This window comes from Dendropsophus ebraccatus, chromosome 10 (assembly GCF_027789765.1).
Source record: "Dendropsophus ebraccatus isolate aDenEbr1 chromosome 10, aDenEbr1.pat, whole genome shotgun sequence".
Taxonomy (NCBI): domain Eukaryota; kingdom Metazoa; phylum Chordata; class Amphibia; order Anura; family Hylidae; genus Dendropsophus; species Dendropsophus ebraccatus.
The window spans coordinates 91,593,038-91,613,238 of record NC_091463.1 but is presented as its reverse complement, the minus strand read 5'-3'; the positions used below and the strand labels follow the sequence as shown (position 1 = coordinate 91,613,238).

Genomic DNA, 20,201 nt, shown 5'->3' with positions numbered 1-20,201 from the left:
TAAAAGTAAATTACAAATCTCTTGCACCAGTTGATTAGAATTTTTTTTGTATGAACAGCCCCTTTAAATAATAACTTTCATTTGTAATAACTCATCAGATATGTCAAAAGTTATTGATCACAGTGGGTCTCAGCTGTCTTATGCACGTCAGACACTCATTCAGCCGACAGCAATCTCTCCCAGTACCCCATACACGCATGTCCATGCTCTGACTGGAGAGGAGGGGAAGCCACTGCCAGACTTCTCAGGTGGCAGCTTATTTTCTCAAGAACAAATGGACAGTGCAGCTGAAAGTCAACAAGTTTGATCTTACTCTCCCACAGGGGTGTAGCTAGGATTCATGGGGCCCCGTAGCAAAAAACTGTATGGGGCCCCCCTCCCCTACACTCTATAATATATATGTGGCTAAAAAATAAAATCTCATGTGGCCAGAGGCAGAATCCTGGCTGCAGCTACAAAAGTGACTGGTAGAGCATAAAGCCAATGGCTGCTTGCTCTATCAGTCCACTGCATTTAATTATAAGGGCCTTTATGGTTAAATACATAGGTGCAAGAACCGACTACCTTCTGCTTAACCCCTCATGTATTGCAGTATGTAAGTGACTCAATGTTTACTTACATGCTGCAACACAAAAAAGGGTTAAAAAGGAAGACAAGGAGATCTCTGCGTGCATTGATAACCCCTGACCTCTGAAGGAGCTCAGGAGAAGAGGTCAGGGGTTATCAGAGCAGTGAAGCAGAGATCTCCATGTCTTGAGTTTATTAACCCTCTTTTGTGTTGCAGCATGTAAGTGAACACTAGGTCACTTACACACTGCAGTACATAAGGGGTTAAGCAGAAGGACACAGGAGGCTCTTATCTTTCATGTGCATCCCCTGGCCCCCCTCCCCTATGGGCCCCATAGCAGCTGCCTACCCTGCCTCTATGGTAGCTACGCCACTGCTCTCCCCCAACATCTACCATCAGAGGAGAGTCAGGAAGCCACCATACACAGTCCCTCCAAGACTGGCAGATTTGACTTGTACATGCCGATATGATTAAAATATATGTGATATAATTTTTAGTCTCAACATTTTGTAATCTGTTATCTCATATAAATCCGTTTTCTCCTGTATCCAGATATCTATGTGTTTGGCCTGGGTAATGATGTAAGCGATATCGAAATCAATGATATTGCATCCAAGAAAGCTGGGGAGACGCATACCTTCAAAATGGGAAATATAAATGATATGAAGGAGGCCTTTTATAAAATGTTGGGTAAGAACATGTATGCCTCTTCCTTCCCTATTGTTGTAATGCTATGACATCATTGTGCCGACCTGTGTGACGCTGCAGGAGAACGGTCCTCAGGGTGGGAATACGTCTGTAGTCTTCACCACTGCACCACTGTATCTGTCATGGTGGGATGGGGACACTGACACAGCCAAGAGGGAGAGCAGATGGTGTAACAAGGAGGGAGGCCTGCGGGAGGCGTATATTTCCCATGCTGATCACAGTCTGGGCCTCTACAGGGACTCTGATAGGATTAGAGGCCAACTTGGGGCCCTTGTGAAACTTATGAGGCTTTAAGTTTTCCTCTTTTCTTGTCCTTTCTCTGATATAGGACCAGGTTGTGTGGTGGTGCCCTGCACCATGGTCATGGCAGGAGCTGGTACCAACCAAGTGGCCGTGAGGCCAGTGCTCCCCTAAACATTGTACACTAGACTAATAAAGTTGTTCCCTTCAGATCTTAGGGCCCGATTAGTCATGTAAAATGCCCTTGCTGTAAGGGTGCCTTCACACACAACGAATCCGCTGTGGATCCAGTGTCAGTGCATCCCTATGAGAATACATACTCGCAGCGGGATTAACCCCCCGGCGGCCGGAGCAAACATCACCTCCTACCTGCTCCGGCTTGCTCCGGGGGGCTCTCGGCAGGACATCCCACTCAGCCAATCAGTGGCTGCGGCGGGGATACGAACTGATTGGCTAAGCGGGACCAGCAGACGCCGGGAACCCCCGAAGCAAGCCGGAGTGGGGAGGTGGTGATCAATCCCGCTACGAGTATGCAGGGCCGGCGTCAGCACCCGGCTAACTAGGGCAAATGCCGGGGCCCACAGCTCCTCTAGGGGCCCAGTCCCGTCTGTTACTACATTTTTTTGTTAGTAAAAAAAAAAAAGTGTAGTAACAAAGGGGACTGGGCTCCTAGAGGCCACATGTGACAGTTAGGGGTCCGCCGATACATACTGGGGTCCCCAGGCACCTGTGTTCCTTCACAAATCTTCCCTACAGCAGAGTAGGAAAGAGGACCTTTGAGTGTGAAGGACCTTTGATGATGTCACGGGTCATGTGATTGGACACCTGACCTGATAAAGGGCAGCATGGTAGGCTCTGCTAACTAATAGTCTACTGTATGTGCTGGAGCTTCTAGTTGTTTTGTGTATAGAGGTCCTGCTGTATCTATCTATCATCTATCTATCTATCTCCTATCTATCTTCTATCTATCTATCTATCTATCTATCTATCCATCTATATTCTATCTATCTATATTCTATCTATCTATCTGCTATCTATCTATCTATCTATCTCCTATCTATCTATCTATCTATCTATCTATCTATCTATCTATCTATCTATCTATCTATCCATCTATATTCTATCTATCTATATTCTATCTATCTATATTCTATCTATCTATCTGCTATCTATCTATCTATCTATCTGCTATCTATCTATCTATCTATCTATCTATCTCCTATCTATCTATCTATCTATCTATCTATCTATCTATCTATCTATCTATCTATCCATCTATATTCTATCTATCTATATTCTATCTATCTATCTGCTATCTATCTATCTATCTATCTATCTATCTATCTATCTATCTATCTATCTCCTATCTATCTATCTATCTATCTATCTATCTATCTATCTATCTATCTATCTATCTATCTATCTCCTATCTATCTATCTATCTATCTATCTATCTATCTATCTATCTCCTATCTATCTATCTATCTATCTATCTATCTATCTATCTATCTATCTATCTATCTATCTATCTCCTATCTATCTATCTCCTATCTATCTATCTCCTATCTATCTATCTATCTATCTATCATCTATCTACCTATCTCTCTCCCTCTCTCTCTCTCTCTCTCTCTCTCTCTCTCATATGAACATGGTAAGACCTTTAGTTCTATATTCAGGTCCTGCAGTGATATACAGTGTGTGTGTGTGTGTGTGTGTGTGTGTGTATATATATATATATATATATATACAGTATATATATATATATATATATATATATATACTGTATATATATATATATATATACTGTATATCACTGCTTAACATGTTCATATATTATATATATATATATATATATATATATATATATATATATATATATATATATATATATAAAATCCTGTGACTGGGTCTGACTCCTCCAGAGTCCTGACACCCACAGAGATCAGGAGATACAGGAGGAGAAAGATATGCAGCAGCCGCATGTTTCTTTTGCTGCAAATCTTTCCTCGCCTGTCTCTCCATGATTTGCTCCTCAAAGGGTCCCGCCGAGGCTCTGTCGCCCAAGGGCCCACAAAAACCTGGAGCCGGCCCTGCGAGTATGTATTCTCATAGGGATGCACTGACACTGGATTCGCAGCGGATTTCGCTGCGAATACGCTGCAGATCCAATGTGTGTAAAGACACCCTAAGGGTGCCTTTACACGTACCGTATCGCTGCCTATTTAACGCTGCGTTTTTATCGCTGTGTTTTTGGTGTGATTTTTACATGCGAGTTTTGATTTTCATGTGAAAATCAAAACTCACATGTAAAAATCGCACCAAAAACGCAGCGATAAAAACGCAGCGATACGGTACAGGTGAAGTTACCCTAATTAGGCTATGTTCACTCTACGTAACTTTCCGGACATAGCGCGTTCCGTGAATAAGCGGCCGGAGATTTACGTAGTTTGAGTATAATGGAAAGTATACGATCTACGGTTGCACAGTTCACACTACGTAAGAACTTACGCCAGGATCATATGCAGCGCCGTAAAAAATGAACCAGACCATTGTTTGAGGATGAAAATGCCGTAACTTACGCCCGTAGCGTAACATGCGGTCCCGTACGTAGTGGTGACTTCTTCATTTTTGCACTTTTCTTTGCCGATCCAAAAGGTTCTGTGGGGTGTCCGGGGCTAGCCGAAGATTTCCAAGTAAAAGACCGCTGTCAGATCGCTACGTAGGTTGCTCGGGAAGCGTAAGTAGACTATGGGCGTAAGTTCACGGACCGTACGTAGCCGGCTGCAACTTACGTAAATCTTCGGCCGGAGTTTAACACGTATATATCCGGCCGCGAAAATATGCGGCCGGACATATACGTAGTGTGAACATAGCCTTAAAGTGTAATAATAGGGTATATACATTACCTTAGCACGCTCCCCGGTGTCTTCCCGGCTTCTCCCCGCAGCCGCTGGTTAAACCTCCGAACCGGTCTCTGAAGTGACAGGCGGCTCAGCCAATCACTGGCCACCGCAGTCCCATCCCGGCCAGTGATTGGCTGAGCAGACTGTCACTTCAGAGACCGGTTCGGAAGTTAACTGGCGGCTGACATCAGGGAGCATGGAGAGGTAACGCATATACCTTATTATTTTTTTTACATAGTCATCAGCTGTCGGCCGCATATCGCTATTACACATTGCAATGGATGGTCGGCAGCCAATGATTTAAGCTCAGGACCAAAAGACACGATCAGCCGATCGGACTGATTCGGCAGATTATTGCTCCATGTAATAGGTCCCTTAGTCGTGCCTGAAACAATGCAGTTACTAAAGCACATACAGTATACAACACAAATATAAAACAATAGAGATAACACAAACATATAGATGACAAGGCTGTTAGCAGACTACATCCAACCACAGGCCCCACACAGGGATCCCAGTAGGACACTGCACTCTGACAAAGTTTTTGCTTTTGGGTCTCCACCAACTTTCAGCCAGTTTTCTATACATAGGTTATATATGTTAACACGTTTGCTTCCTCTTACATTTTACCTTTAGAGGACTCACAAACAATCCAGATGTGTGGCCTTGCCAGAGAGCCAGAGAGCCTAGGTAATGATGGAAATAAGCATGAAGTGTTTCCTTGGATTGCTAAAATTACCATCACTGTAAGTGGCCATCACCAACCAACCCTTAAAGGGGAAACATACAAACCTGCTGTTATGTACCTGTAGGGGGAGAGATGCAGATTGCAGTGCTGCTCTTTTTATCTTTCTCTGTTGCTTCGTTTTGTGGTATTTTTACCAAACTAAATATGTAAATTGGGCGGTTTGATTCCTCGGCACCGTAAGAGATTGCTGGGGTCCAACCTCTGTGCCCCCTGGCTAGCAAGATTTAATTGGAAAACCCCCTGCGATGTAACGAGATCACAGCATTGAATCAGCCGAATGACAGGTGCCTGATCAGCACCCCTGCCAATGGGTCACTTAACAAGCCGGAGGTTCATACTTACCTTCCCATACTGCCATTGTGTCTCTGCTAATAGAGTCTAGCTCAGCATTTGTTAGCAGAGCACAGATCTCACTGATCTATAGAATTGCATAAATCAGTATTAACAATCTAATGAAAGGTTTTTAGGGGGACTTAACCTCTTAAGGACATATGACGTACCGCTACGTCATATGTCCCCAGGAGGTGAACCGCTGCGATCCCGGGTGCTGCATGTAGCCCGTGATCGCCGTGCCCGCTAATCCAGTATTCGGAGGCAGCTGTCGAAGTTGACAGCTGCCTCGGATTACCGGAGGCAGCCGTTCCCTGGCGTCTAGTGGGGTGGATCGCTCCTCCGGGAGCGATCTCCGTGTCTGCAGCCGGCCAGGGTCCGCCCCAAGATGGCGCCGACCCCGGCTCGGCACTCGTTTGTTATTGGCTGCAGCCGAAAGCAAACGAGTGCCGATCTCATTGATCTTTGCTGTATAACTATACAGCAAAGATCTCAATGAGAGATCAAAGTGTATATACTAGAAGTCCCCCAGGGGGAATAACCCTAACCCCAGGGCGAACAACCCTAACCCCAGGGGGGCTTCTAGTATATGTGTAAAAAAAAAAAAAAAGTGTTGTTAATAGTAAAAAATCCCCTCCCCTAATAAAAGTCTGAATCACCCCCCTTTTCCCAGGTTATAAATAAAAGTAAATAAATAAATAAATAAACATGTTTGCTATCGCCGCCTGCGTAATCGCCCGAACTATTAATTAATCACATTACTGATCTCGCACAGTAAACGGCGTAAGCGCTAAAAAAAAGTGCAAAATTGCGCATTTTTGGTCGCATCAAATCCAGAAAAAATGTAATAAAAAGCGATCAAAAAGTCGTATATGCCCAAGCAAGGTACCGATAGAAAGAACACATCATGGCGCAAAAAATGACACCTGACACAGCCCCATAGACCAAAGGATAAAAGCGCTATAAGCCTGGGAATGGAGCGATTTTAAGGAACGTATTTTTGTTAACAATGGTTTGAATTTTTTACAGGCCGTCAGATACAATATAAGTTATACATGTTATATATGGTTTTAATCGTAACGACTAAAGGAACATGCATAACAAGTCAGTTTTACCCCAGGGCGAAAGGCGTAAAAACAAATACCCCCCAAATAAAAGAAATGCGTTTTTTTTTTTCAATTTCACCACACTTTGAATTTTTTTCTGGTTTCGCAGTGTACTTAATGCAAATTAATTATTAATAAAATGGGCCTATTGTGACGCTTATAACGGTTTTATTTTTTCACCTATGGGGCTGTATGGGGTGTCATTTTTTCCGCCATGATCTCTAGTTTTATATTAATACCATATTTGTGAAGATCAGACTTTTTGATCACTTTTTATTAATTTTTTTTATATATAATGTAACATAAAATCGGTAATCCGTGCACTTTTTTCCCTTTTTCCGTGTACGCCGTTCGCCGTTCACAATGACGCTTGTTATATTTTAATAGATCGGACAATTACGCACGCTACGGTATATTATATGTTTATTTATTTATTTTTATATGTTTTATTTATATAATGGGATGGGGGGGTGATTTAAGCTTTTATTGGGGGAGGGGTTTTGGGGTTGTGTGTTGGTGTTTTTAACATTTTTTTTTTACACATTTTAAGTCCCTTTGGGGGACTTTTACATACACTAGTTTGATTTCTACAATGACCATTGCTATGCCATAGGCATAGCATTGATCAGTGTTATCGGCGCTCTGCTCATTGAGCCTGCCTGTGCAGGCTCAGTGTAGCAGATCGCCGATCGGACCGCACGGAGGAAGGTGAGAGACCTCCGGCGGTCCGTTTCAACGATCGTGACCCTCGCAGTCACACTGCGGGGGTCCCGATCGGTAAGTGACAGGGGACTCCCCCTGTCACTTACACTTAAATGCCGCAGCTGCACCGCACGATCGCTGCAGCGTGTCATGAATGGTGAGGTGTCGGCTGCTGATTGCAGCCGGCCCCCACCTGCTATGAAGCGCGCTCCGCTCCTGAGCGCGCTTCATACCGGGAGAAACACCCAGGAAGTACAGTTACGTCCAGGGTCGTCTGGTGACAGACTTCCATGACGTAACTGTACGTCCTGGGTCGTCTAGGGGTTAAAGGGTTAAAGTGTAACTGTTATTAAATTTTTTTTTACAGGAATCAATAGTACAGGCGATTTTAAGAAACTTTGTCATTGGATTTATTAGCCGAAAAATTTATTTTCATCATGAAAAAGTTTGAAGCTCTCCCCCCTGTCTTCATTGTTCTCCTATGGAGAGAGGGAAATGAGACATCAAAACAGGACAACAAAGTTAATTTACAACTACATGACCCGGCTATCTCTTCTGACAGTCAGCACTGACCTCTCTGACCTCTGATTACAGCTGTCACCCAGCTCCATGTTTGTGTAATCCTTTGTTCTCTGCTCTCTGCTGTCTAACTCCCTCCTCCCCCTCCCCTCCCTATAGAACAGACAGGGTTGTGTCTGATGCAACAAGTCATAATTTCCTGATATTTTACAGTGGTCCGTTGTAATGAGCCGTCTGGGGCTCAGCGTCGGAATGACACTGATCCCGGCTTGGCAATCCATGTATGTGGTCTGCAGCAGACCATTATAATAGAGCACCAATCTGATGGATCATTGCTCTATTATATACACAGCATTGATCTCAATGGGGGATCAGTGCTGTGTATATAGAAGTCCCCGGCGGGGATCAGTGCTGTGTATATAGGAGTCCCGCAGGGGGATCAGTGCTTTGTATATAGGAGTCCCCCAGGGGGATCAGTGCTGTGTATGTAGAAGTCCCCCAGGGAGATCAGTGCTGTGTATATAGGAGTCCCCCAGGGGGATCAGTGCTGTGTATATAGAAGTCCCCCAGGGGAATCAGTGCTGTGTATATAGGAGTCCCCCAGGGGGATCAGTGCTGTGTATATAGAAGTCCCCCAGGGGATCAGTGCTGTGTATATAGAAGTCCCCCAGGGGGATCAGTGCTGTGTATATAGAAGCCCCCAGGGGGATCAGTGCTGTGTATATAGAAGTCCCCCAGGGGGATCAGTGCTGTGTATATAGAAGTCCCCCAGGGGGATCAGTGCTGTTTATATAGAAGTCCCCCAGGGGGATCAGTGCTGTGTATATAGAAGTCCCCCAGGGGGTTCAGTGCTGTGTATATAGGGGATCAGTGCTGTGTATATAGAAGTCCCCCAGGGGGATCAGTGCTGTGTATATAAAAAGTCCCCCAGGGGGATCAGTGCTGTGTATATAGAAGTCCCCCAGGGGGCTTCTAATTACTGTGAGTGAAAAAAAATAAAGTGTTTTTATTAATAAAAAATCCCCTCCCCTAATAAAAGTTTGAATCACTCCCCTTTTCCCATTTTATAAATGAAAATGAATAAATAAACATAATTGGTATAGCCGTGTGCATAATCGCCCAATTTATTAAACGGCGTTAGCGCAAAAACCCGCCAAAGTGCAAAATTGCACATTTTTGTTTACATTAAATCCAGAAATTTTTTTATAAAAAGTGATCAAAAAGTTGCATATACACAAACAAGGTACCAAAAGAAGGAACAGATTGTGGCGCAAAAAATGACACCTCACGCAGTCCCATAGACCAAACAATAAAAGTGTTATAAGGATGGGAATAGAGCGATTTTAAACATTTAGTTTCTTTTAAAAGGTTATAATAATATAAAAGTTATACAAGTTAAGTATCGTTGTAATCGTACTGACTTGAGAAACATAGATAACTAGTGATGAGCGAATACTATTCGATTGGATAGTAAGGTATTTGATCGTATCGAATGTTGTCGAATAGTTCGCCGAATATTCGATAATTATTCGATGAGCATTCAAATCCCCCTTCTTCCCTGTTTTTTAGCCAATCAACATGCAGGGAGGCTGCCACAGCCCCTTGGTGTACATAGCATCACAAGAAACGGGAATAACAATGATTGGATGGCATAGTCACATGACCCAATAACATATATATGTGTGTTCATCCAGTGCTACGTGCTGCTACGTCATACATAAATACAAAGGGTAGTGCAAGCACTCTGCTCACCAAGTGCTTTGTGCTGGTGATACGTACTAGACTGCTAGATCTGAAAAAAACAGAGTAGTATGTGTGTTCATCCAGTGCTACGTGCTGCTACGTCATACATAAATACAAAGGGTAGTGCAAGCACTCTGCTCACCAAGTGCTTTGTGCTGGTGATACGTACTAGACTGCTAGATCTGAAAAAACAGAGTAGTACGTGTGTTCATCCAGTGCTACGTGCTGCTACGTCATACATAAATACACAGGGTGGTACAAGCAGGCCGCTTTGCTACTATAAGGCACCCAAGTGCTACGTGCTACATAATACAGCCGTCTAGATGTACCTATAAAATATTCATACACCCTTTAATAACCAGGTAATTCACCTGTATAACATCAACTTGTGACTTTATTACCTGCGATTTTAGGGTGTCAGATGCTTCCCCTGCTGTCCCAGTTGCACTCCAGTGGTGTTGGCATCATTTCCTGAGGTGTCATTGTGGACTTGGTGACCTCCAAGTGGTTGAATAGATGTTTTTCAATAAACGAATACTTGTTCCTATAGACATTAATGAGATCAAATATTCGTTCGAATATTCGAATATTTCACTATTCGCTCATCACTATAGATAACATGTCAGTTTTACCATAGGGCGAACGGCGTAAATACGAAACCCCTCGAAATAAAAGGAATTGCACCTTTTTTTCAAATTTCACTGAACATATAATTTTTTTCTGGTTTTGCAGCATATTTTATAGAAAAATTAAGGGTAGCTTCACACTTACCGACTCGCAGCGTGATCGCAGATCACTTTTACTATGTACACACAGCGGTCTGAACGACTGCTGCGTGTATGTAGTTCTGCCGGCCGCTTAACCCCTTCAGCTGCCGCCCGGCTCCCGCTCTGTATACATTACGTTCTTGCAATGTTACATTAGCCCAATAACATTGTGACAAGATAGTGAGATAGAGGATGAACATTTATTGGATTGCTTGTTCGCTGATCATTGAGCCCGTTACAGGACAACCCCGGCCTGTTCTGCCGATCATAGTTCGGCCATTAATAGGACCCTGTCTAAGAAGGAGACAGTTTTGGTAGATCAAATCCACTATGTTCTAGAGCCAGCATCAGCTTCCATTTATTATTATATAATTAAAGGAATTGGTATCAATGATCCTTTTTTTTTGTAATTTTTTTTTTTAAGCGGAAAAAAACTGAAGAGAAATGTAAAGGATCCGTTGTGAGCAGCGATTTTGTCTTGACCGCCGCTCACTGCTTCCATCCAGAAGATGAGCTCCATAACATCAATATCAAAATTGGAGGTAAGTGCTCCTATCAGGTACAACCTCCAGCGTTTTCTCTAGTGGGAGAATGTGAGGTGCACAGGGCTACATATATGTCACTTACATCTCTTGTAGGTGACCATTTCAAAGCGGAGCAGTTCTACCGCCATCCCAAGTACAACCCAGCTGGCAAACAGAACAAAAATGTGAATAGATCCTTCGATTATGACTTGGCTCTCGTTCTACTGAATAAAAAGATTGAGTTTTCTAGAAAAATCAGGTAAATAAGTAAAATTAGTTATTGCACTTGGTTAAAGCTAGGTTTCCAGCTATGTTGACACAATCACCAAAACATGGGGCACTGGGACTAATACTGTTATAGGGCACAGGGACTACCATTGTATTTAGGGGCACTGTGATAATACTGTTATAGGGCACAGGGACTGGCATTGTTATAGGGGCACTGTGATAATACTGTTATAGGGCACAGGGACTGGCATTGTTATAGGGGCACTGTGATAATACTGTTATAGGGCACAGGGACTGTCATTGTTATAGGGGCACTGTGATAATACTGTTATAGGGCACAGGGACTGCCATTGTTATAGGGGCACTGTGATAATACTGTTATAGGGCACAGGGACTGCCATTGTTATAGGGGCACTGTGATTATACTGTTATAGGGCACAGGGACTGCCATTGTATTTAGGGGCACTGTGATAATACTGTTATAGGGCACAGGGACTGGCATTGTTATAGGGGCACTGTGATAATACTGTTATAGGGCACTACGTAGGGCGCTCGGGAAGCGTAAGTAGACTTGGGGCGTAAGTTCGCGCTCCGTACGTAGCCAGCCGCAAGTAGCGTAAATCCCTGGCCGGAGTTTACAGCGTATATGTCCGGCCGCGAAAATATGCGGCCGGACATATACGCAGTGTGAACATAGCCTCAAGGTGTAAGCCATTTTCCCCTGTGGTATCCTGTCGGGCTGCTACCGGGTCCCTTGGGATAGTGTAGTCACTGAGGTTGTTATCACAGGTGGCCAGAGCGGTGTAGTGACCCTCCCGAATAGTAGGACACGTGTCAGGGCTGCGGCGGCATCCCGTGCTCCGAGCGGCGCTGCTGCTGTTTCGGCCCCCGGGGGTGTCTCACCTCGCCCCGCTCCTGTCTCCGTCTGTCACGACCGGCGCGCGCGTCCCCGCCTCTTAGGGCATGCACGCGCCCGTTGTCACAGATTTGAAGATCCAGTCCACCCCTAATTGGTGTGTGCACATAATCACTCCCTATAAATCCCAGCATGCCCTGTCCCTCGTGTTGGAGCCTCTACATGCTTCCCATAGCGTTTTGGCCCAGCTCCCCGTTGTTCCTGCCCGCTGCCCCTGTCCGTTGTTCCTGTCCGTGGTTCCTACCCATTGCCCCTGCCACCTGCGGTTCCACCTGTGACCACTATCTGCCTCCTGCCTGCCTACTGCTGTGACCGTTCACCTGCCTCCTGCCTGCCTACTACTGTCCGCCGTTACTAGCAAGCCAAGCCAGGGGTAGCGACCTGGGGGTCGCTTGCCGCAGCAAGTCCATCCCGCCTTGCGGCGGGCTCTAGTGAAAACCAGCGGCCCCTTAGACTCCGCTCCCTGGTGCGGTTAACGCCATTGCTGGTGACGGTCCAGGGGATCCATGACTCAAGTCCCAAGGTTGCGGTGTATATGCTGTGCAGGTGGTAGTGAATAATCACAGACTCCTTATATGACGTTGACTTGGTTTACTATTTGCAAGAGTGCAACAGGTGATACAGATGAGAGGTACACTTAAATAAAGTTCCAATAAATAAGAGAGAACCACCAGATCTGCGTGATAAGTGTTGAATAGGATGTAGTAGAGTTGGTAGAGTTGTAGAGTAGAGAGGTAGCGTAGTGGAGAGTAGAATCTCAACCCAAGTAATAATGTGCTCTGCCGGGATGTTAGAGAAGAATAGTTTCAGAAGAAGTAGAATGAGAAAACCTGTGCCTGTGTATTGACTTCCTTATAGTCTTCACACCACCTTATGCCCACTAGCGTTGTCTGAACCGTACTAATAGGTGACACAGGCCCCAGACCTAGTTATCTGGGCTGAGCAGAGTGCTGAGGGTTTCCTGCTGACACTCGCGCTAAGAGATGGGGTTCATAGACTTTCTAGTAACTTTGCTCCACCAGGATCAGTTCCTAGTTTTTGGCTCTTGTAGTGGATACTGTTCTGCACAGTTGTAACTCCTAATCCACGTCGTGGGTTGAGATGATCTGTAGGCTGGTCTGTAGGCTGGTCCTCTCCTAAAAATCTTAAGCACTGCATAGTGCTGTGTACGGGTGCTAAGTGAGAAGTTTGGAGCGGAGCACTGTCCTGCATCCTACCCATGTGGGGCACTGGCTAAGACTACACTACTGTTTACGGGGGGGGGGGGGGGGCTGGCAGAGGGCCAGGGCCCAAGTAGAACCACTGTGGAGAGCTATCTGGTCTGCGTCCTTCCTCCACAGAATCCTGACTAACACTCCTCCTTTACCCAAGGGACTAACTTCCAATCCAGCGTGTAAGGTGCGCTGTGGTTGGGTGGAAAGAGTGTAACAGAAGAGCTGGAAGAGAAGAGGTGATAGGACAGAAGAAAACATGGATCATACTGGCTAGCAGATTCTCGTGCGAAAAAACACAATAACCCTTTGAGACACTTTAGGTGTACAGCTTCCACACTTAAACATATAATATAGCGACATCTAGTGGTCATCTTTAAATACTACTTTGACCTCAATAAGACCACAAAAAGTACAGAGTGGATCTGCTATGATTTGGAAGGTGAGGGAGACTTCCTTGGTCAGAGTACAGTGCTGTAGACCACCCTATGCAGACCCTGCCCCTCCCCCACTCCCACCCAGCACAAGGAGCTCTTAAACCAAAGCAATGCTTTTAGACCAAGTTACAATTTTGAAAATCTATGAGCTCTTCTTGCAAAACGCTCTCAATCCAAGTTACTCTTAAACCAAGGTATCACTGTATTTTGATAGCAGAAATAACCTAGCCTTCTCCTCCTGCAGGCCTATCTGTCTTCCCTGTACATCTGGCACCTCCTGGGCTTTAAAGCAAAGAGGAAAAGCTGTGACCTGCAGCGACCATGGTGAGTGTCGGAGGGAAGGATTTTGCTGACTTGTATACCACTATAGATAATCCAGCTAGTTACAGCATTCAGTTCTTTTATATCTGAATATATCTGGAATCTTTTCCTTTACTTGGGTCATGTGATCTCATGGTGACTGTTCCAGTCATTCTCTATGGGCGTCAGATTCATCTCTGGTAAATGCGCGCACGGCTTCCGACGGGGATTTCTCGGCGGCGGGACGCGGTCCGGGAACGGGACTTCGAGAGGGGGATAAGTATAAAGAAAGCCGTTTGGAAATAACGATGGCGACTGCTCAGAGGCCACATGACCCTGCTACAGTAATGAAATGTACGGACGCATCAGAGCTGGGATGAAACAGATGACAGAATAGCGGTGGTGATAATTTAACATGCAGAAAAGATGAACCCATAACGTCTTATGTTTTCTAGAAAAAACACTACTCCCATCAGAATGGGATAAGGCCATGTTTGTTGCAGAGGAAAACACTGACGACTTGCGGTGGAAGCACGTGCATATAAGGAGAGGGGGGAAGGTAAGAGAAGGAATGAAATGCTTATTAGTCAGATTTCCACCGAGCATAATAATATTACTGCATTTTAGTGTCCATATAAAAACTAAGCATATCAACATCTACATGGGGTTTCCAGATTTGGTTCAGTAAACAGGTATGTATAGGCCTAGACTGTCCATTCCTTGTAGGTCGTCCAGATTAAAAAAAAAAAAACCTCTCCTGTCACCCACTTCCCAGCAGCTCCTCTCTCGACACGTTGTTATCTCTCTAATTCCGCTATAGGCAGTGTGGTTCAGAGACGCAGCCTTTATGCTTCATCTGCTTGTGTGTATCTTAAAGGCCCACAAACATTAATGATGGGTTCTTCTGGCAATCCAGGCAGGGACAGATTGCAATCTAGGCTTTTTGGGCGGCCTTCTAGGGCTCACAGCTCTTAAGGGGCCCATGGCCTGAACTGCCCATATTCCCTGAAACCCCTCCAAGGGAATACAGGGCCCCCTGGGAGCTGTGGGCCGCAGAGAACTGCCAGAACCACCCGTATTATAATATTCTAGTCTGTCTAGGCAGTCTTATGCCCGCGGCCTAGAAGTGAGTGGTAGTACTAAAGAACGCTGTGTCCCGGCACAAGCAGGTAACGTCATCACACACTTCCTGCAATGGAAGCATCCTACAGCCAGAGGGGAGCCATAGTGTAGAAGCCAAGGGAGGTAAGTAGACAACTGCATACTGCTGGGGGTGGAGGGTATTCACAATGAGGAGGGGAAACAAAAGTATCATGTGGGGACACTAATGGTGGCACTATTGGGGGAGTCTGGGGTCATTATTTAGGGTTATTTCTGGGATAGGAGAAAATATCTTATCAGAGAAGATGTCACCTGCGATTCCCTGGCTGATGAAGTCACTGGCTGCTCTCCTGACATCTGGCCCAAGACAAAGAGCTCAAGCTGAAGTATCTTATTGATCGCACACGGCTACCTTGGAAAACCTCAAGTCTACTCCATCCAGTTGTATAGGCCTGAGGCTCCTATTACCCAACATAGTCTGATAGTGTCACTGACGATTGGACAGGGTCAGTGTGTAGGGACGAGAGAAACACCCAGTCATCAATATATACATAGATTTCCAGAAGGAATAACAGAGGAAGAGCACAGTACAGAACAGTAACTTGGAGCACTGCTTTTCCTAAAGAACCAACTTAATAGTTTACAGGTAAAAATATTTTACCTTAATTATTATGAATGAGAGCAGACAGATCATCTATTGTTCTGTATTCTACCTATAAATGTGTCTGATCATTGCTTTATAGTCTTCCACAGTCTTCAGAGTGATAATACTCTTCAAGCATCTGTGTAGACCTGGTATCTGATCGTATCTGAAAAATTTTCCACTTGGCTCAGTTAAAGAAGCAGTTCACCCCAAAAATTTTTTGGCCCCCCTGGTAGCCACTGGCATGTATACTCACGGAAGATAATCGATGTCCCACGGCGCAGCTCCGTTCTCATCCCGCGGTGCCATTCAAATCCGGTGCGGGCTCACTTCCGCCGGCGCTGTGATTCCTCTTCTCTGAGCTGTCATTATAGGCCCGGAAGTCGCCCGCTTCCATGCATTCTCTATGGAAGCGCGTGACTTCCAGCATTCAAATTACAAGGGAGAGAAGAGGAATCACAGCGCCGGCGGAAATGAGCGTGCGCCTGATTTGAACGGCACCGCGCGACAGGAATGGAGCTGCGCCGCGGGACATCGATCATCTTCCTTGAGTATACATGTCAGCGGCTACCAGGGGGGCCAAAAACATTTTTTGGTGAACTGCTTCTTTAATGCAACGGTCAGGGGGAGATTTGTATGTGGACTGGTGGGCTTTGTGGGCCAGGGCTGCTTTTTAGTCCCAGTCCAGCCTTGTCTCTTATGGTCCTATAAGACTGCCCAATATTAAGGAGCAAGGAAGTGCCGACCTGTCGGATCAGCGATCGATCCTCGATCCCTGCTCGCTGTCTGTGCTATAACACGCACAGACGTTGAGGGTGAAGGAGCGGGAGGGGCTGCCCAGGCGATCCTTGTTCCGTCCGGGTGGCCCATAGAAGATAGCGGCGGTCTGCTGCCATCACCCCTATTACTCGCGGCGACAGCCAGCAAATAATCGCTATTGTTCATGTTTTGATCATGTTAGGTCATGTTTTAAGACAACAATCAGCTGACATAGTGCATATTGGCTGATGGTTGCCTTTTAACATGACCTATGACACAGAACGATTATCGGCCAAGAGCGGCCAATAATTGTTGGGAAAATAGGGCCCTTAGTACCACCAAGCATTACCTTGCTGCATTGACAACTTCCTTTCTCCTCCACAGAGGCGTAGCTGTCTAGAAGATACTAAAAAGTACAAAAACTTCAAGCACATTTTGGACATTAAAGATCTAGTAACTGATAATTTCCTATGTACGGGAGGAACACAACCTAAGGTGGATCCACAAACCTGCAAAGGTAACTCATTGGTCATAAGTGAACTGTATTTAACATCATATGTTCATTGCCAATAGCCATCAGTGGCCCATGTGTGTAGTTGCCGGTCACAATGTGCATTACTCAAACACCCTGCATAGTGCCCTAGTGCTGCTGGAGTGGTGTTTCAAAGTCCCTACAGAGCTGCAGACCTAAGGACAGAGGAGTATGAGAGTAACAATCCCCACTGGAAATCAATTTTGTTAAATAGCAGCAGGGCAGGGTTGAGAGGTAGGCAGAGTAGGCAACTGCCTATAGCACCATTGTGGGAGGATTCTAGATTCACCATTTATGCCTCATGGTGTACTATTATGTTATGATAGTGTTAAGGATCTATGCACCATGCTTGGTAGCTGAACACTTCCTACCTGGCGGCTGCTGGCTGCTTTGAGCAGCTGACATCTGTCGTCAGTAGCCGCCCTGAACTAATGTTATTAGTTATGGAAAGTTAGACAAATTCGTAATGTACATTAATTATGGGAAATGCACATATACTGCTATTTCCCTTAATTTAGTAGATCATGGAGACTTCAAATTCTCAGAAATTTCGTGACGTCACGAATCAGGGTGTAATTCCAATGGAGTGTCCAGCGGGGGCGCACTATATATAGAACTCAATGAGTACCATTGACTTCTACATATAGTGCGCCCCTGCTGGACACTCCATTGGAATCAATGGCTGTCTATGGAACAGGTCAGTCTGCACATATCTTGATTGAATCTTGGATTGTTAACCTAGAAGTATTGGGACGGGCCTAGTGTGACCTGCTCTGAAATTTAGTCTTCATTTCTCCTACTACAGGTGACTCTGGGGGTCCTCTTATTGTGAAGTACAAACAACGCTTCATCCAGGTGGGTGACATCTCATCTTGTAGTTCATGCTTGTGTTTTTTTCCTCTGGATTTGATTTATGTTGGGTCACAGTGCTACAATACAATGTAGTTGGTTTCTTGTTAAAAACCAAAGGTTCCTGCATACATGGGGAAGCCCCCTGCAGTCAGGTCAGATGTATTCTCCCTCCTTACAGGCAGTATATGCCAACCAACAGGGCAAGGTTCACTAGCCTCCATGCTCTTCTACAAGGGGAAGTAAACAGGAAACCCCCCATCTATGGAGACACTTATTAAAGAGAAGGAAGCATGCATAGGACGTTCATCAGCATTGACACAATTGCACAATTCAAGATAAAATATTGATATTTTTGCAGCAATTCCAACAAAATGGCCGCAAAAATATCGCAAGTTTACGGTGAAATTGCGAATTCATGTCAAAATAGCACTAATTAAACCCACATTAAAGGAATCCTTTCACCCCGGCACCCGGGGCAGAGCCTTCCTGACCCCCCGGGTAGGGCCCATCCTGCAAGTCCCACTCCATACTGCACGGTCTGCGCATGCGATTTGTAGATGACAAGAGATGAGTCTGACGTCCATAGGAAGTCACTGCTCCAGTGATCGTTGGGCGGCGATTTCTCCGCGGCAGGACTGGCTTCTGGAGCAGGACTTGCATGATGGGGTAAGTATCCAGGGCTCTACCGTGGGGTCAGACGGGCTCTGTCCAGAGGGCCAGGGTGAAAGGTTTCATTTAAATACTATGTGTGAACATAGTCTGGGACAATATTCACACATAGCCTTAATTAGCGCTATTTTTGATGGAATTGTAGCAAAATACAGAGAATTAAAGCTAAGTGCTATGTGTGATGTGTGCTATGTGTGAACACAGCCTCGATCTACAAATGTTCATAACCACTTTTTTTGGTATAATTGGTTAATCATACACCTGACTATAATCCTATAAAATCCTTGACTTTATGCGAGATACCTGAAAGAAATTATTCTGTTTTGAAGGCCATTAGTGACCCCCAAAATATAAATTTGATCCTACTCTGTTAAAGGAGTTGTCCAGCCAGGACCCCTTTTTTTTTGAATGCCAGGAGAGGTGGTAGGTGCAAAATAGTAACACACGTACACGTATCTCCCTGGCTTTTAGCATTCACTGCATTCAGTGGCAGTGGGACACCGCTACAGCCACTGAATGGCTAACCCCGAGGCATTGGAATATGGTGGCAGGGTGGGAGCCAGGGGGGTAAGTGTTCGTTAGGGGTCCTGGTAAAACAACCCCTTTAATTGTTAAACATTTCAAACTATTAACATATCTATTTCTGAAAGCATTCTTACTATCACATAGCACTGTACACTAAATGAACATCAATTTGTCCATGTTATAATAGTCCCTACTTGTATCCTTTGTTGGTGTCTGTAAGGTTTGTACTGACACCACTTCTCCTTTACCATTTAGGTGGGCGTTATTAGTTGGGGGACAATCAACAGTTGTGACAAAAAAACTGGAAAACGTTTGAGCGTACCAGAACTTTCTTATGACTTCCATACCGATCTGTTTCAAATGGGGGATTGGCTAAAGGAGGAGATGCCAGAGCTGGAATTCATGGCCTAAAGCTTCCAGGCGATGAAATCAGGCGAACAATGATTGGGGCTGATCCATCGGACTTTGGTTGGACACGCAGGAAAAAGAGTTTTTAGGAAGTTACAGCAATAAAACATCCCCAGCGATACACAGAGCAATATAGGATCACAGATACAATACATGTACTACTGGAATTATATAAACATTCCTTAAAGGGGTTGTTCACTAAAAATAAAAAAATAAAAAAATCTGTCTACACAGTGCTATATAAATAATATAAATCAACGAAGTTATGATGTTTCAAACCACAGGACCCTTGCTGTGGGTATTACTCTATAATATAGAGTACCTTATCAATTAGGTAGTCCTAAACACTTGAGCTTGCCTTAGTCAAAAAACTGTGGGATCCTAGTACTCAAAAAACATGTCTTAGCCAGACAAGATTTCCATATAATAGTGCCAGATCACTGTTGATTTAGAGTAACATACACTAGTAACAGCATCAGTTGTGATTAATGTGATTAAAGTTAAATGCTAAAACTTCTTTTATTCTAATCTGTTTCTATTTTCTGACAGTAATTTATTATTTTTTTACATTTTTATGGGGGCTATCATATTGCCTAAGCTGTTTTAACAGCAATTAGTGACATGCTTTACAGCAAGACCCATGGACATAGATGCCAATAGACAGACTCTATCCCATTGAGCCAATGGGAAACATTACTGGGCGTGCTCTGAGACCTTTGAAGATGTCATTTCACAGGGAGCTGCTATTGTGTCCACTATCTA

General features: G+C 44.7%; 1 protein-coding gene across 2 annotated transcripts in view; it reads left to right on the top strand.

Annotated features, from left to right (window-relative positions):
* Positions 1-19,956, top strand: part of LOC138766411 (complement factor B-like) — a 54,645-nt gene extending 34,689 nt beyond the window's left edge. Inside the window, exons 10-18 of one of the 2 annotated variants that reach the window (XM_069943998.1) lie at positions 1,121-1,258; positions 5,056-5,165; positions 10,759-10,876; positions 10,973-11,117; positions 13,895-13,974; positions 14,406-14,509; positions 16,838-16,970; positions 17,791-17,840; positions 19,287-19,956. In XM_069943998.1, coding sequence (XP_069800099.1) covers positions 1,121-1,258; positions 5,056-5,165; positions 10,759-10,876; positions 10,973-11,117; positions 13,895-13,974; positions 14,406-14,509; positions 16,838-16,970; positions 17,791-17,840; positions 19,287-19,442 — 1,034 coding nt within the window. In that variant the 3' untranslated portion in view covers positions 19,443-19,956. Of the gene's footprint in view, positions 1-1,120; positions 1,259-5,055; positions 5,166-10,758; positions 10,877-10,972; positions 11,118-13,894; positions 13,975-14,405; positions 14,654-16,837; positions 16,971-17,790; positions 17,841-19,286 lie in introns of those variants that run through there. The other variant, XM_069943996.1, reaches the window with a different exon arrangement.
* Positions 19,957-20,201: the final 245 nt, after the last annotated feature.